General features: G+C 38.0%; 1 protein-coding gene across 6 annotated transcripts in view; it reads left to right on the forward strand.

Moving 5' to 3' along the window:
- FOXP4 (forkhead box P4) overlaps positions 1 to 18,719 on the forward strand; it is a 196,977-nt gene that overhangs the window by 125,945 nt on the left and 52,313 nt on the right. For all 6 annotated transcript variants that reach the window (XR_009154652.1, XM_058178654.1, XM_058178657.1 and 3 more), the window contains exons 4-5: positions 3,853 to 3,975; positions 9,543 to 9,629. Coding sequence is in view for 5 of the 6 variants with exons in the window: in XM_058178654.1 (XP_058034637.1) it covers positions 3,853 to 3,975; positions 9,543 to 9,629 (210 nt within the window). In the remaining variant the exon portion in view is untranslated. The remainder of the gene's footprint in view (positions 1 to 3,852; positions 3,976 to 9,542; positions 9,630 to 18,719) is intronic.

Raw genomic sequence — 18,719 nt, forward strand, 5'->3', positions numbered from 1 at the left:
CAAACACGAAGCCAAACAACAGCAATGCAACTCACCAGCTCAAATCCCCCTGCAACTCAGATTAATCTGAGCACAACCAAGCCCCCACCCAAACAGGACACCCCCCCCAGCCAATCAGATCACAGCCAAGCTCCCACCCAATCAGTTCAAACCCCCACTAGCAGTTAAAAAGGAAGAAACAGCTGCAATCACACATTGCTCCCAGAAGCTGAAGCCTGAAGATGACGAATGAGACTTCGTCGAAACGTCGCCAAGACACTTCCAATTTTACGCGGGAGAAAACCCGAATAACCAAAGACCTACATATATATATTTATATATATGTTTTCTGAGGTTTTCGCGGGTGTTTGTATATAGGTCTTTGGTTGTTCGGGTTTTCTCCCGTGTAAAATTGGAGGTGTCTTGGCGACGTTTTGACGAAGTCTCATTCGTCATCTTCAGGCTTCAGCTTCGTGCTTCTGGGAGCAATGTGTGATTGCAGCTGTTTCTAATATGCATATCTCCAGGATTTAAAGTGCACAATTGATAACTATCTAAGAGTTATCATTGGAGGCCACATGACTCTTTAGCATCTTCATAAAGCTATGGTTCAAGAATTCCTTATTGGGTAATTAAGGTGGGAGTTATGCAATATGAGCTACATGGAACGTATTTCAGATGAGTTCAGGGAGGAAGGAGAAATTAGGTTACACAGGCAAATGTTTGCTCTGGTAACAATGGAGGTAGGCTATATTCCAAGAGTATTCAATGATATTTTAAGGATATTTTAATAGAATTTTAGTTTATTATTGTAGCTTTCTTGAAACACGATGTGCTAATCGTGTGTGTGCATATGTAGGGTGTTTTAGAAATACAGATTGACTTAGAAATCAGTTGTATTATTTCTGGAGCAGAAAGGCATTCAAAACAACCTTTCCTCTTTGGAGTAGAAGTAAGAGCTGTCAGAGTGGAGATACATTTTTTTCTTGTCTATGGAGATTCTCAGACATCCAAGTCCTGGTTCTCCCAAAGATGCTTTTTCAAGAGGCAACTGGACTTCTTTTTTTTCTTTGAAGATGTTTCACTTTTCATCCAAGAAGCTTTTTCAGCTTTTTTATTTTCTTACTCCTCCCACTTGTATCTTCTGGGCTAGCATATAGCATAAGGTTCATTAAAAATGGAACTCTTTATGGGCTATTCCATCAATAACATAGGATAAAAAAAACTCATTTCCACCACTTAGTAAATGGCTTTAATTAAAATACCCAATTAGGCAAATAGAATGGATACAGTCCTAATCAAATCTAAGTTTTTATTTTTCTTCAGATGGTTATTGCTGAGAAACAGACATTTTTTAATTGCATGTGAAGATAATCAAGGATTTTATTTCTGTCTAATATGATATTATGTAACATCAATGTTTTAAAATACCTGCAAGAATTTCAAGGAAAATAATTAGAAGAAAAAAAGTTAGAATTTTGTTTGGCATATAGTAATTTAATCACCCAAGTGGATGAAATTTTTCTTCCTAATGAAATATTTCAATTCAAGTATTTTTGATTACTGAAGGAAAAATCAAATGTGGATGCAGCATGAAAAAATATTCTGTGCTTTTCTTATAATAATCAATTATATTATATTATCATTTATATTATCAATTATAATAATTGATAATCAGAAGGTTGATGATAAGCATGAAAAATCTGATTCCATTAATTTAAGGAAACAAGCCTTCATGAAACTTTTCTGAATAAAAATTTTCTGTTTCTGTAATGGCATACTCAATGCTTTAAGCATGCCATATGTTTCCCTCTCCCCACTTTATTTAATGAAAAGCACTTTTTCTTGCAACAAATGCATCTCAACCTGAAGACTGTATTTAGCTCACAGTCGACATTTTCTCAATCAATCAGAATAGAGCAGGAAGGGACCTTGGAGGTCTTCTAGTCCAACCGCCTGCTCAAGCAGGAGACCCTATATCATTTCAGACACGTTACTGTCCAGTCTCTTTTTAAAAATCTCCAGTGATGAAGCACCCACAACTTCTGAAGGCAAGCTGTTCCACTGGTTAATTGTTTTTACTGTTAGGAAGTTTCTCCTTAATTCCAGGTTGCTTCTCTCCTTGATTCATTTCCATCCATTGTTTCTTGTTCTGCCCTCTGATACTTTGGAAAATAAGATAACCCCCTCTTTGTGGCAACCTCTCAAATACTGGAATACTGCTATCGTGTTGTCATCACCCAGTCCTTCCTTTCTCTAGACTAGCCAACTCCGAATCCTGTAACCCTTCTTCATGTTTTAGTCTCCCTACCTTGCACCATCTTGTGATAAACATGTTACCTAACTCTGTTATGAACAGCAGTACAATTTTCATGCCACAACAACATCACAAACTTAGAATAAGTGTTTTTAGTACAGATGGATTGGTAGTCACAAATGACTTGTTATTCACAATAACAAGTGTTATTCACAAATGAACGAAGAGGAAATAGTGGTCAACCACGAAGTAGTTATGTGACTTGTTCTTGATCTCTCTTCTCCAGTAAGGATGAACACTCATTGAAGTTTTTGTTTAACAGGGCATCATGAATTATAGTGACCTGATTCTGACTTGTCTGTTTTGATAGTAATGTAGGCTATAAAAATAATAACCTTTGGGAACTTAAAGAAAGCAGTACTATTTCCTTCTCTTAACGAGGCATGTTAGGACAGGTGGTTTATAGCCCACAGACTAGAGTTTTTTCAAAGGCTGAGAAACAGTATTATGAAGCAATGAGTGAACATTAAATGCATGCTTGGAAAGATGGTATCAAATCTCAATATGAATCTCTGTTCAAAATATTTTGTACCTTTATGTAATATTTTGCTGCAACAGAAAAGCCTAATTTTATTCTCAGGAACTCGGCTAGTGCAGCTATATTACATGTGTGAACATCGTTGTGGGCATCTGTTAAATCGTGTTAAATAGACAACTTGCCACCCTGAAGTTGTTCTGATTATGCTGCTAGATTTTCATGGCCCAATTGCTAAGAACCATTTTAAAATGGGAAACTCACAACATTTTAGACTAAATTTTGAAACAAAAGTATTTTTTAAAAATAAAATTCCCATTAAAACAAAAACAAAAGGATTGAAAATTTCTCCTCATTTATGAGTGTGATGTAACCAACTCACTTTGCCTGCTCTTGCCTACCTTAGTCTGCTACCAGCTACAAAGAAATAAGTGCAACTTAAAAAGGGTATCCCATCTACAGCAATTGGTGAAAAGGAAGTCCCACAGAACTTTTCAAAAACAACGTATGGCTTCATTTTTCAAATAAGAAAATAGTATTTTCTCTTGCTTTCATTTCTCTCTGTGTGTGCACGTGTGTATGTGTGTACACAACTCTTTGAATAATGTTCATTCACTTACGGTACTGATTTGGGGAGGTGGAATAAAAAAACAATCTGCTAATTGAATTACCTGTGAAATATGAAGTAGAATTTTGTATTTCTGTCTACAGCTTTCCATCTGTAGTGTTAACATCAACTTTTGTCCCAGGCTTGCTTCACTGTGTGCATTCGGACTTGGATAGAATTTTAGGATTTGACAGAAAAGTCTACCTCAAAACTGAGTCCATGGCCTTGTGATTTTTTTAACACTAAGCAACAATTTTTGTTCTTCTGATTCTGAGCACTTAAATACTCTAGCTTTACTGCACCTGAAGAAAATACATGTATTTCCAATACATGTATATCTGAAAATACATGTATATCTGAAGAATAAAAAATATGTATATGAGTGTATACATTATCTGTGCAAGTATCCCCTCCACCGAACTCTCTCTTAACCCTCTACTTGACATCGCCTGTAACCCATCTTTCTCTCTATAGGTTCCAGTGTCGGTGGCTATGATGTCTCCTCAGATGATCACAACACAGCAGATGCAACAGATCCTGTCTCCACCCCAGCTTCAAGCCCTGCTGCAGCAGCAACAAGCAATTATGCTGCAACAGGTAAAGCAGCTTGCATTTGAGCAAACTTTTCGTGTGAGAGTCACAAAGGCTGACGTCTATGTCTGAATTTCTCTCCTGCAAGTGCAATGTGTTTCCTGTTTGTAAATTTGCAGGATGGGCTGAAGACTACTGACTTGCCCAAAATTGTTGGATGTAATAGTTGAATAAAAACATGAATCCTTGACAGTAAAGTCCAACTCTTTTCAGTTTAAAAGAATTTTTTTTTGTCATGGTCATGGACTGAATGTGTGGATTGGAATCTTTTGGATAATTCATATGTTGGAGGTTTATAGAAAGATAGGATGTATATCAGGGTAGATTGAGGAGTTTATTTGCAGGTGAAGTTTTGCTTGTGAATTTGATTTTTGTTTTATTTACCGAGATATATTACAGTGGACAGATGGGGATTCCAATGCCCCAATTTTGTTTTGTTTTACTTTGTTTTTATCTTAATGGTGATATGGAATTGCTCTAGTCATATACAAATTGGAAAGTCTAACTTTGTTAAATAAGGTTGGAAGTTAAGTCTTGTAAAATTGTTCAGAGGGTATACTATAGTTGGATAAAATGTGGCTGAATTATTTTTCCACCATAACAAAATTACTGGGTTCTTAATCCTGGCAAATACAGTTCCCTTCCCATAGCAGGTTCCTTAGCACTACTTTTAGGTTAAATGGATAGTTATAAAAAGTTCCTTACTTCTTGTCCTCCTGCATTGATGAAATTTTAAGAGAGAATAACTTGAGGAAAACTGAAAATGAGAGGCATAATACAGGTAGTCCTCAACTTAAAAGTTTGTTTGGTGACTGCTCAAAATTACAATGGCACTGAAAAAGTGACTTATGGTCATTTTTCACTTATGACTGCTGCAGCATCCCCATGGTCATGTGATCAAAATTCAGATGCTTGGCAACTGTCTCATATTTATGACAGTCGCAGTGTCCCGGGGTCATGTGATCAACTTTTGCAAACTTCTCGCAAGAAAAGTCAATGGGGAAGCCAGATTCATTTAACTGTGTTACTAACTTAACAACTGTATTGATTCACTTAGCAACTATGGAAAGAAAGTTGTAAAATGGAACAAAACTCACCTGTGGACTACCTGTACATCTTTCAATTATAGATTTGTACTAAACAAATGAGGACTAAATGAATGTTCTATTTAACAATATTGACTCTATAAATATATGGTATATTTTGCATTGAAACTTCATTCCAGACCTTTTATTTCAAAGGTGTTTTTTTTAAAATCCATATAATGACAGTTATCTTAAGAGCTACAAATAAAGCAGTTAGATATAATTTTTGTTTCACTTCTTCTGAATTTCAGCAGCATGTTTATCGTATTAGCTTATGGCTCTAAAATATGCTTAATCCAAAAAGCTTTACTTTAAAGCAGAGCGTTCTCTTAGGAAATATTTTCATCAACCACTATATAGAATTGGGAGTCAGATGGGCATTATTTAAACACTAAATATAAGTGAAAATAATTATTAAAATGAGGGAGGAGATAAAAATCCCCAAGAAAACACAACTGTTTGTGCAAACATTTACACCAGGGAAGGGAGAGCAAACATAAAAACCACAGCATCCTCCACACCCTTCCTCCTGCCTTAAGTACCTGTTTATTTCAAACATGCTGATAAGGAGTCAAGGTTAGCCCCAGGGGAAGAACAAAAGGTAAACACTAACTTGGGTGGGGTCCTTCCCTCTCAGAGCCTTTTTGGAGCCAGATAGAGAAACACATCTGACTGCAAATTAAACAGCCTGGACCGGAATAGCTGGCATTCTCTGTGAGAAGAAAACCAAACATCACACCTCTCACCTCTTGACCCAATGTTCTCAGAATCCCATATAGAGACCTGGTTTTGATTGGCTTTTGGGTAAACAAGGGAGGCTTTCCAAACCTGTTCAGCAGAGTTAAAGAGAAAGGTTTCTGCTGTCAGTACTGTCAAACACAAGCTGATAAGGACTCTCCCAGAATCCCCAGGGACATTCCTTAGAAGTCAGCTTTCCCCTGCTTCGCTCTCTCCCCCCCCACCCCCATTGAGGAAACCTGTACTGGTCTCTCCCCCCCCATCCCTGAAAAAAAATTACATCTGTAAATCATGTGTTTTAATATAATGAAACTAAAACTGGCAGGCCTAAGAAAAGCTCAAGGTAATGCCATTTACTGTACACCAAGCAAAATTGCACTGAAGAGCTGAAATCCTTCATTGTGCTAAATATTAACAGTTTGTGGATAAAATAATTAAGGAACTAAAACTGAAGTAATTTAAAATTTCACATTCTGAATCTAGTAATAGTCGCTAGTTAAAAGTTATTTTAATTTTGATTTGTAAGTTTATTTTGGAAAGAAAAAAGGTAAAAATACATAATTTTAGTTTTTATTGAGGTAATATATAGATTAAATAAATTGAATCCTATTCCCAAATAATCTAACCAAAATTGCACCTGAAAATAAGCATTATTAACCTAGAAATGGCTCTCTGTCCAAAATATTAAACCTTGTATTTAGGCAAGATAAGTACAAAATCACATTGCCAGTGTTTCGCAACTTTGGCAACTTTAAGATGTGTGCATTTTAACTCCCAGAATTCCCCACCTAGCATACCTAATGACATAGAATAGTTTATATAATTAGTTTCATTCAGTACTTATTAAGTTTGCTAAACAATAATAGGGTTACATTTTATTGTGGTCACTAAAACTCATTATTTGAAAACTAAGTGCTTGTAAAAACAGATTCATATATTGGTCTATCTATATAGATTAGGTAGTATTCCAAAGCTTCCTTTAATTGAAGTTCAAAAGTTGCACAGAACTTTCAGAAACAAAACTATAATTCAAAGCAGAATATTTGGCTTTCTTAAGTCCAAAAACAAATACCTGTCTATTTGACTTGTGAGTGGTTGCTAAATTCACATGATTAAGAACCACGTTTACTAGCTATGGCCCAGGAAAAACCATAGCTTGTGAACCAGCCAGATATGAAAATAAGTATTCCTAAAGTCTTCAGGAACCTGGATTTCCAGAGACAAGGCTTCAAACATCATATTTTATTAAAATGTTATAAAAATAATTCCAGGAACACCTACAGGCAAGAATCAAATGCTAGAACAATATGATAGATATATAGATATATAGAATATATTAGACAGATGGACGGACGGACAGACAGACAGACAGACAGATGTTTATTTTCTGATGCAGATTCTCTTTCCTAAAAGGGAAGGGAGTAGAACATGGAACCGTTATTTGCCTCTAAATCCTGTTGACATAATTTTTAATTCTCATCCCCAATGATAGCCAAAGCTTTTTTATAAGCAATTATATTCACATGTATTCATGCTTTCTACCCTTTGTCTCATACTAGAAAATTGTGTCTTCCTTTTTCATTTAAACTTTAAGCTCCTTTAAGGGAGAAATCTGTTTCTTTTCCAATAAAGCATTACATATAGTATGAATTATTCTTCGTGGTCTTTAATGATTTTTGGGACTCCTCTCTGCATGAAGCCCCTTCATCTGCCTGTGTCACTAGGCTTCTACAGCTGTTCTATACATGAACTGATGAACTTCTGGCAAGTTGCAATGCAGGAGTAAACCATGCAAAAAAGTGTTTTCAGCATTAACTTCTAAGCTGTGTAGCAGGTTTCCCACCAGCAAAAACTCTTACCTTGTCTCAGTTTTTTGGCTGCTCCTGCCACCTTGCTGAAGTCACAACGACACCCTACCAACGTTTCAATGTCGGCTTTAATGAGCAGGTTCTTTCTTTCAGTGTAAAGCACACAGGGTGAGACAAAAACAAAATGCGAAGCAGTTGAAAAAAGCATTGGTTGACTCTAGATATCGTAGTGCTAAGGACACTTGCGAGATGGAACAAAAATGTTTTTTTTAGGATTAAGAGATCCCAGTGGCTGTGCACCCCGAGATACTAAACCAAAGCTCAAAGGAACAAAACTTTGAAAACGTTTCACTTTTGCTGCTTGTTTTACTATAGCTACTATGCTATGCTTTTAGTTTGTTATTTCCATATAGGTCAGTCTGCTGAATTTATTAGATTCCTATTGTACTCAGTGGTTTATTATGTGTTTATCTCAAATATGATTGACCTTTTACATTATGGGTTTTAAAGCGTTATAACTTGTATAGACCTGTAACTTAAAGGCAAGTATAAATGTTTCAATAAGCAAAATAAATAGCATTTGCTCTAATGTGAATATAAACATTATTTAGGCAAGAATGATTTTTCTTCTGTGACTTCATCCTGTTAAAACAATATTTGTCCACAATAGTGCCAGATAAGTCCTGGGAACTAATTATATCAAAAAAACCTTGTTTGGGCCAAAAGCCCCTCCAAACATTTCTATTAAAAATGCTATCATTTTAATTCATCAAAAAGGGAAAATTAAATAAATGACTCATTGAATAAGTTAAATTAAAACAAATATACTTTCTGTCTTGGGCCCTTCATTTTTTTTTCTCCTGCTTTTTCTAATTTGGTGTGCAGCAATTGGAATGCCATGTGCCACATGTGGTAGCTCCTCCAAAGTTCAATATCTCTGAAATATGGCATAATGCAGTTCCATGTCAATTCATTTCTGGTCAAAAAAGACATAAAAATACACAGGATTCTATATCTTTTCCTGCTCTTTTTCCTCTTCAGTCTGTTTCTCTTGCCCCAAATAATGATTGGCAAGAGAAGGTTACAGCCTAGGTCTCATGTAATTCAATAAAATGTTAGTGAATCATATTCCTTCAGTTCTGGGAACGCTTCTTTTGATTGACTCTTCTAGTCTGTTGACATGTATTCTCTACACCCTCTAGAAAAATATTGCAGTTGGCTATCTGCTTTCATTTCAAGTTCTGTATTTTTGGGAAAATAATTTCCATGTCCTCTTTCTCAAAAAAGAAATGTTCATGGGAAGATCAGGTTTCATGAAGTTATCAAGGTTTTGGTTTCTGGGTCTATCCTAAAATAGAAATGTTAGTGACCTCTTTTCAATAATTATTGTGACTTTCAGTAATGTATGCAAAAAGAAGTAAGCATATTTGTTTGACTGACTTCTTTTATGATTCTATTCATTGTGATCCTATAGGCCAGGGGTGTCAAACTCAGTTTCATTGAGGGCCACATCAGGGTTGTGTTTGACCGGGGGGGGGGCAGGGTTTGATGTAACTCATGTCGAGGGCGTCTCTTGAGGCCCGAGTGTTCAGCCAGCAAAAACGGACTCCCGATCTCTGTTTTCAGCTGGGACGGTCTTCTGCAACCCTTTGCCAGCGAAAACAGAGCTCAGGAGGATCGCATGCGACTTTCCCGAGCTCCTTTTTTGCTGGCAGAGGCATCGCAGGATGGTCCTTTTCTGTTTCAGGGTGGTTCCGCAGACCAGATCTAAGCACCCCATGGGTTGGATCCAGCCCGCAGGCCTTGAGTTTGACACCCCTGATAGCACCATAATATCTTTATGGTGTGCTTGCATCTTATTAGATAGTTGCAGAGCATTAAAGTACCACAACACCAACTTTATCATCATTTTTCTATTCTTTTTCTCTTATCTTTTCTTCAGCTTCAGGAATACTATAAGAAGCAGCAGGAACAGCTTCACCTACAGCTTCTGACTCAGCAACAAGCTGGAAAGCAGCAAGCCAAAGAGGTGAGGTTTTCTTTGAGTTTAGGAAAACACTATACTTTGCTAAAAAACAAAAAACAAATCTGCAGAAAATAAAAAATAATTGAGGGGAAAACAGGTTTGCTTAAAAAATTGCATTGCTCTGCATGCAAAATAACAGATGTGCTTTTTGTCCTTTTGAGAGAATAAGATGGACTATCTTTGGTTATTTAGTATAGATTTAATTTCAAAAAAAATTCTTAAGTTACTGTCTCTGTTGTAGCTTATGCTTTGCAATAAGCAAGTTTAACTGACTAATTCACTGTTTAGGTAAATGTTTTGCAGGAATTCTCAATAATAGGTTCTCGTTTAAGAGATTTATCTGCCTCAAGTACATGATTTTTACTGTAGAATTCTAAAAATAAAAGATACTTGTATCACTCCTGCTATTGGTGCTTTTGCTAAAAGCATCATCATATTGCAGAGTGTTGTGAAAGTATTTCTGGCAGTTGTGGTGTTACCTGAGAAACATGAATTGAGACTCTATGATAATCTGGAAAATCTACTATATTCCTCTTAATACTCCAAGGAAAACTTAAAGGGTTACCTGTTAGACCCAGGAAACAATAACTTTTCAGAATTCATATACCCATGTTATGTTGCTACTGTTTATGGTTAACTTGAAAATAGGTACTTTTATGTAAGTTCCAAGATCAAAAGCTGGCATACAGAGCAAAATCTCCTTCCATTTTCCTCTCAGCATGGTTAAGCGAGGTTGAAAGAGAATGTCTGGCTCAACCATTGAATTTATGTGGCCTTGAACCCAGATTTTTAAGTTTCTTTGCAATACTGTAATCATTACAATATATTGACTGACATAAAGTTAAAGTGATGTATGTTGCAAGTAATTTTAGTAACTCCCACAAACTTTCTGTATGGCTCTACTTCTCAGTCTATGTCTGGGGGCAGTGGTGGGTTGCTACCAGTTTGCACCGGTTCGGGAGGACCGGTAGCAGTAATTTCGGCTAGTTCTGAGAACCATTAGTAATTGCTGGCTGGCCACGCCCCTGAACCAGTTCTGCTCACTCACCCCAGACGCCCGACACTCACTCGCCCCCCCCCTCCACCCAGTCACTCCTCACTTATACTATGTGGGTCCTCGCTTGCAGCTTGCCTGCCTGAAGCACTGCGTCCAAACTGAGCAGCCCTGGTCTGTCTGCCAGGTAAGCCTGCGAGTCGTGGCCTACCTAGCTGCCCCTGCCCCCCCATCCCAGCCTGCCTCCCCTACTCCTTCCCCGCAGCCCCTAGTTCTGCCATGCTTTTCTGCCTTCCACTTGGCCTTCCCAATGTCCCTGAGACCAGCTTGCGAAGGCAGGCAAGCGGACCTGGCCACGGGGACCACCAGGAAGGCAGGCAAGCATGGTAGAGCCACACAGCTGTGGGGAAGAGAGCTAGGAGGTTTCTCCCTTCCCCGAAGCCCTGCCATGCTTGCCTGCCTTCCACGCTGCCTTCCTGGGGTCCCAGTAGCCAGCTTGCGAAGTCAGGCAAGCGAAAAGCCACGTGGAAGGCAGATATGCATAGCAGGGCTGCAGGGAAGAAGCTAGCAGGTTTCTCCCTTCCCTGAAGTCCTGCCATGCTTGCCTGCCTTCCATGCTACCGTCCCAGTGGCCAGCTTGCCACCCACCCCCACCCCGCTTCCCTTTTACCTTTAACGCGCCCCGCTTCCCTCCCCAAACCTTGGGAGGTGGTATCCTCCACACTGCAAAGCCCTCAAAGTGGCTGCAGGAGGGGGAAAAGAAAAAAAAAAAGCCTCGACCAGTAGCAAAAATCCCTTCCGCCCCCAACCCCAGAATGCCCAGCTGAACCACAGGATCATCAGAGGTTTGTTTTTTTTTTACTTTTAAAAGCATTTTTTCTTCGGCCGAAAAAATGCTTTTAAAAGTTAAAAAAAAAGGCTCTGATGATCGCGCAGCTCAGCTGAGATCGTCTGAACCCTTTAAAAGCATTTTTTCTACAACCTCTTCGGCCGAAGAAGCTGTAAAAAAATGCTTTTAAACGGTTCTGGCAGTCAGTCAACTCAGCTGGGATCATCAGAACACTTTAAAAACATCTTTTCTACAACCTCTTCAGCCAAAGACACTGTAAAAAGATGCTTTTAAAAGGCTCCTCTGGTGATCCCAGCTGAATTGCCTGATCATTAGAGGCTTTTAAAAGCATTTTTTAAAATGCTTTTAAAAGTAAAAGAAAAAAAAAAGTTGGCCACGTCCACCCAGTTGCATTACCCCCCCACCAAGCCATGCCCACAGAACCGGTAATAACAATTTTTACATTTCACCCCTGTTGGAGACCCCTGATCTAGACCACTTTAGGAACAAAGTGGTGGGTTTTGCTGGCATTTCAGGAGGAAGGCGAGGGAGGAGGGAGGGAGGGAGAGAGAGGGGGGGGGAATAGAAAAAGAGACAAAGAGACAAAGAAAGAAGGAAAGAAGGAGGGAGAGAGAAAAGAGAGAGAGAAAGAGACAAAGAGAGAAAGAAAGAGAAAGGAAGGAAGGAAGGAGGAAGAGAAAAGAGAGAGAGAGACAAAGAAAGAGGAAGGGAGAGAGAAAGGAAGGAAGGAAAGAAGGAAGGAAGGAAGGAAGGGAAAGGGAGAGAGAGAGAGACAAAGAAAGAAAGAGGAAGGAAGAGAAAAGAGAGAGATAAAGAAAGAAGAAAGAGAAAGAGGGAGGGAGGGAGGGAGGGAGGAAGGAAGGGGAGAGAGAGAAAGAGAGAGAAGAGGAAGGAAGGACTACAAACCCTGGCACTAGACATGGCTTCAGAAGACGCTTTGAAAGAGGACAGCAATCTAGGGCTGGAAGGGACGTTAGAGGCCATCTAGTCCAACCCCCTGCTCCAGCAGGAAACTTACATTGTCTGGATTATTTGGTGCCTCTAACAGAGAGGAAAATTGCCAGAAAGGAGAAGGTGTTTAATAGGACAAGGCTGGCATGCAGAGAAAGGCAGAGATAGTCCTTGACTTATGACAGAATTGAGTCCAAAATTTTGGTTGCTAAGCAAGAGCATTGTTAAGTGAGTTTCACCACATTTTACTCAAGTCATGATCTCTTTTGGTTCTAACAGTCATGTGCAAGTTAGGAAAGAACATCTGAAGGTGTGTATAATGTTCTAAATGTACAGAAGTTATAGTTAAATGTGTGGCAGAAAGTGGACTCTGGGTGTATTTTTCCAAATGTAGTAAGTGAGGTTGAATGTGTATAGTTTTAGAAGAGGAGTGTGTGTGTGTGTGTGTGTGTGTGTGTACAGTATATATAGTAGATAATGTATCTTTTTGTGTGCCTATACACACTATACTATGTAATATGTATGTACACGTATGGCATATATACATAGGATTAAATAGTATATTTTGGATGTTCAGTAGTAGTAAATAAATAGATAGGGAAACTGTATCTTGTTGAGACCTTTGAGGCAAGGAGAGACCAGGCACCCTAACCCTAACCTTTGACATGAGTGACATCAAGTTGGCCACACCCACTCAGTCACATGACCACTAAGCCTTGCCCACCAAATAAGCCACTCCCACAGAACCGGTAGTAAAAAAAGTTAGAACCCACCCCTGATTGGCAGTCTATTGATGGTAGAAGTTACTTCAAGTGATCCCTAATACAAGTACCAAAATGGCCAAAATCCCACATTGTTGTTTTTTCTGAAATTTTGTTATTCTGCTCTCAAACTACGTGAAATTTGATTTTGACCAGCTATATTTGTTTAAAAGTATAATTTCCTATAAAATCACATTTGTTGACAGGGCATCTATGCCTTGATACCTGCAAATACATGCTTAGCCTTCAGTTTATGTGGTTTTGTGGATGAGAAGTGAAACAACTTCCAAGTCCAGTTGCCTCTTGAAAAAATATCTTTGGGATAACTTTAGAAATATTGCTTTCTTTGAATTAAAGGGAAAAAACGTTGGCAGGTATAAATTCCGTCCTGTCATCACATACTGTGCTAGGCTAGTGCTTACCTTGTTGCTTTGTACTGATGCATTTGAAATGCTAAAATAGATTTAGGAAATCTTGCAATCCTAATTTCTTCTGTAACTCCAGAAAGCTTGAGAGAGAGAATTTTCAGAAAGAATCTTGTTCTTGACACTTGTCCCAGTATACCACCTGATACAGCATAGTTAATCTAGGAGGGGAGCAGCACATGAGGATTGGCCAGCAAGTAACCTGGGCATCAAATTAATGAAGTGCTCCTGTCAGTCCACAGTGTCACGCTGAAACTCCTCTTGATGTGCTCATAAATCAAAGTGACGGCGCCTGTTACCCCAGTAACTGCACCCACTCAGCTGCATCTAATGTAAACAGAGCAGACAAAATGCTTTAAGAAATTCAAACCCCATCACCAGGGAAAAGATCAGGGATCAAAGAACATAGAGTTGGTGCAACAAGAAGTGAAGGTAAAAATCTGGGGTTTAATCCTAAATAAACGCTTTCAGTAGATACCTGCACGTATTAGAGGAAGAAAGGATTGTAAACAGTATGATCAGTACACCAGTAATTGCTAGTGACTGGCAGAGTAAGCTTCAGTAATTATTTTCTTGTGTTTAAGATTTTTATCAGTGTGCAGATAAGCTTCTTACTTCATTGGTTCTATTAAAAGTATATGGAGAATGATCGCCAAAAGTGAAAATGCCCACAAATTCTGACAACAGAAAATATTGGTAAATGCTTCTAAAACAATACCAGATTAGCTCTTTAGTTTAGTGATCAGGGAGAAATCTTGGAGTAATGTGGGTTAATAAAAATAATATAGAAGAACAAGTGAAGTGTACCTAATGGGCTGCATTTTCATGTACACAACACTGCTGGGCTTAGTAAAATTATCAATATTTCAAATTTCTAATAAATTTCCAACAACTCCTCAGGAAATAATAATAATAACAGTAACAGAGTTGGAAGGGACCTTGGATGTCATCTAGTCCAACCCCCTGCTCACGCAAGAAACCTGTACTAGGGAATCAAACCGCCGAAGTGCCAACCTTTCTGATCGACAAGCTCAGTCTCTTAGCCACTGAACCACCTAGTCATTGAGCCACCTAGTAGTTTAAATTATGTGACTTATTTTGCCTTCCATTGAGGTTTTTTTTTTTGTCCAAAGGATTTAACATTCGGACTGGTTTTTGTTTTGTTTTTTATTTGGTACACTGTAGGTTTGTTTGGCTGTTACAACCATTGGAAAGTAGGGAGAATTTGGGTTCAATAAAATTAGTTATTCCAAAAAATTCATCCACCATAAGTAGTCCTATATTCTACGTATATGCTCATGACGGTCTCTCATTTAGAAGAAAACTCACATTTGGAATATTACACTTTGGAAAAAAATAAATATTAAAGATGCTTCCAAATGAAGCTTTTATTGTACAATCGTTTGCTTCCCTCATGAAGCTTCATATCAAAGGAAAGAATCCAAGTATCACAACCTCCTCATAATTTTCCATTGCTTTTATTTTTCTTAATATATAATATATAAAATCCCATGTATAATCCATGTAGGAGAATAAACCAGAATAGCTTGGCCACTCGACTGGTGAATGCTGAAAGCTATTCTTCTATTGTTCTGGAAACTTCTGAAAAGGAGGCTTCTTCTCAAACATAAAGAAGATATATAAGAAAAGCATAATAAAAAAAACATTAAAAATTAATCATTTGTATCCGTTTTTTCATTTTCCCTAAGTTAATTCAAGGCCTAAAAACCAAGGTACAACTAGTCCTTGACTTACAACGGTTCATTTAGTGACCATTCAAAGTTACAACAGCACTGAAAAAAGTGACATATAACTGTTTTTCACACATCCCCATAGTCACATGATCAAAATTCTGATGCTTGGCAACTGATGCATATTTGGCCCAATGTCATGTGAACACCTTTTGCAATCTTCTGACAAGCAAAGTCAATGGGGAAGCCAGATTCACTTAATAACCAAGTTACAAACTTAACAACTGCAGTGATTCAGTAGCAAGAAAGGTCGTAAAATGGGCAAAATTCATTTAACAAATGTCTCACTTAGCAACAGGAATTCTGGGCTGAATTGTGGTCTTAAGCTGAGGACTACTTGTACTTATAAGTTGATTATAAAATTAATAGGCTTGTATTTCACTGAATTTGTAGTGAGAGGAAAATTTATAATTGTGGGGAATCGCCAAGAATGTCAGTCTTTGTAATAATCTTGTTTCTACAACTTGAACCATACATACTATAAACACAAGATCATCTTTGGCTGATGCCCGGATTTATTCTCATAAAAAATGATACTCAATAAATCTTGTAAGCGTTCGGGGGGGAAAAGAAACATAGAGAAGAGACGGGCAAATGTTCTCGCCCTGTTCATACTCTTGTTCTACTTGTGTTGATTGGGAAGACCTGCAGAGAGGCTGGAATTCTATTCAGTTTATATAGTTTCAATTTTCTCTGCATTTGAGAACTAAAGCAAATGAAGCAAATTGCTAGCAGTCTAGTCACAAAGGAGAGGGCTGAAATTCCCTCTTTTTTCTCCAAGCCACTTAGTGCAACCGTCTCACCTATAAAAATGGCTTAACGTGAATGCCTAACCTTTTTAGAATAGAATAGAATAGAATAGAATAGAATAGAATAGAATAGAATAGAATAGAATAGAATAGAACATAATTTTTTATTGCTCAAGTGTGATTGGACACACAAGGAATTTGTCTTGGTGCATATGCTCTCAGTGTACATAAAAGAAAAGATACGTTCATCAAGGTGCAACATTTACAACACAAATGATGGTCAATATATCAATATAAATCATAAGGATTGCCAGCAACAAAGTTACAGTCATACAGTCATAAGTGGAAAGAGATGGGTGATGGGAACGATGAGAAGATTAATAGTAGTGCAGATTTAGTAAATAGTTTGACAGTGTTGAGGGAATTAATTGTTTAGCAGAGTGATGGCCTTCGGGAAAGAACTGTTCTTGTGTCTAGTTGTTCTGGTGTGCAGTGCTCTATAGCGTCGTTTTGAGGGTAGGAGTTGAAACAGTTTATGTCCTGGATGTGAGGGATCTGTAAATATTTTCACGGCCCTCTTCTTGATTCGTGCAGTATACAGGTCCTCAATGGAACCTTGAGGTTGGTAGCAATTATTTTTTCTGCAGTTCTAATTATCCTCTGAAGTCTTTCTTGTTGGGTTGCAGAACCGAACCAGACAGTTATAGAGGTGCAAATGACAGACTCAATAATTCCTCTGTAGAACTGAATCAGCAGCTCCTTGGGCAGTTTGAGCTTACTGAGTTGGCGCAGAAAGAACATTCTTTGTTGTCCTTTTTTGATGATGTTTTTGATGTTAGCTGTCCATTTTAGATCTTGCGATATGATAGAACCTAGAAATTTAAAGGTTTCTACTGTTGATACTGTGTTGTCTAGTATTGTGAGAGGTGGAAGTATGGAATGGTTTCTCCTAAAGTCTACCACCATTTCTACGGTTTTGAGCGTGATCAGTTCCAGATTGTTTTGGTTGCACCACAAGGCTAGTCGTTCTTGGTGTACAGTAGTGGTTAAGATATTCTACTAGAAACCAGAAGACCTTGAGTCCTAGTCTCACTGTAATCATGAAAACCAGTTGGCCCAGTCACTTTCTCTCAGCCCAACTGACCTCACAGATTGTTGTGGGAAAAATAGAGAAGGAGGAAGTATTAGTATGTTTGCTGCCCTCAGTTTGCTGCCTTTAGTTATTTATTTAAAACGTAATGAAGAACGTTTTTTTTTAAGGATCTTTTTTGCTTTCTTGCTTGTAGTACAATCCCTGCAGGGGCTGCCCCTTCTCATTTTGATGCCTTTTTGCAAAAAGTCCTGATGATTCATTGGAAAGGAATTCAGCCCAAATCAAAAGTGAATGAACTTGCCTTGATATAGGCACAAACTGTAATGATATATTCTATTTTGTTCTTCAGAAAACTACTAGTCAAATGTTTTCAAAATGAAATGATAGACAAATTTAATGTTTGGGGCTTTTGAGTATGTCACGTGCTAATACTACCAGTTCTTGATTCTCTGAGGCCCTCTTCAGACTGAAGCTGCTGCAGGTCTCTGTCTTCTTAAGACCTCTTAGCTGCTCTGCTCATTATACATAATCCTTGAGAAGAGGATGGGAAGAAAAGAATTGTGACAGAGAAGAGCTACGTTGGAGGGTGTGTGATTTTGTTTTTGCCAAAAAAATATTGTCTGTTACAGTCTTGCTTATAAAATAAATATTAAAAACCTGTTTCTGATGGTGCTTATAAAATAAACCCTGCTAATACAGACTTGTGAATATTTTGGCAGTGGCTATTACTACAGAGGGCCAGATTTCAGGGATAAAGCTTAAACGAAGAAGCTGGGCCATTGGAAACAGCAAGCTACCCATGCTTCAGGGATGAATTAATTATAGCAAAAAAGAGACGGAATAGCAGTGTTACAATCCTTGTTTTTTATAATGTAACTAACTATATAGACTTAGTGTATGTATGACAGCACCATGGCACAGTACTAACAAGAAAATGGACCACAATGGAAAAGTAAATACCTGCAATTAGCATGTTGTAAGAAATTTAAAGCAATTAAATAATAAAGGTAGATAAAAAAGGGAAAAATTGTTTGGAATCTTTAATTAAAACTTCATTATCCCTGCATCATTAATATCTAGCACATCTATATACTTGATTGCTTCCATGTGTAATTCAAGGTGGCATAACTAGGATTTTCATGTATGAGAGTGATATAGTGCATCAAATCATTTCATATTGAATGTTCCCTTTTATTTTGAAACCTCCGGATCTCTTGTATTCTCATTTCCAGAATATGTGCGGCCCAGGCAGTGCTTAGTTTCTGCACAAAAAGGAGCTTTCTTGCCTTTAAAAAAACCTCATGGGAGACTGCTTGTATGCACAAGCTTTTGGCATTCATAGGAGTTTAATCTATATATGTTTAAGGTAGATGGCTTCTGCTGACATATAAAATGTTTTGTCTCTTATAACAATTCAAATAACAGATTTAATGGAAAGGCTCATTTGAGAGAGAGAGAGAGAGAGAAAGGGAGAGAGAGTAAGCATTTTCAGTGCTCCGCCAAGAAAGCTCGCTGTCTT

Source organism: Ahaetulla prasina, chromosome 3 (genome assembly GCF_028640845.1).
Source record: "Ahaetulla prasina isolate Xishuangbanna chromosome 3, ASM2864084v1, whole genome shotgun sequence".
NCBI classification, from domain to species: domain Eukaryota; kingdom Metazoa; phylum Chordata; class Lepidosauria; order Squamata; family Colubridae; genus Ahaetulla; species Ahaetulla prasina.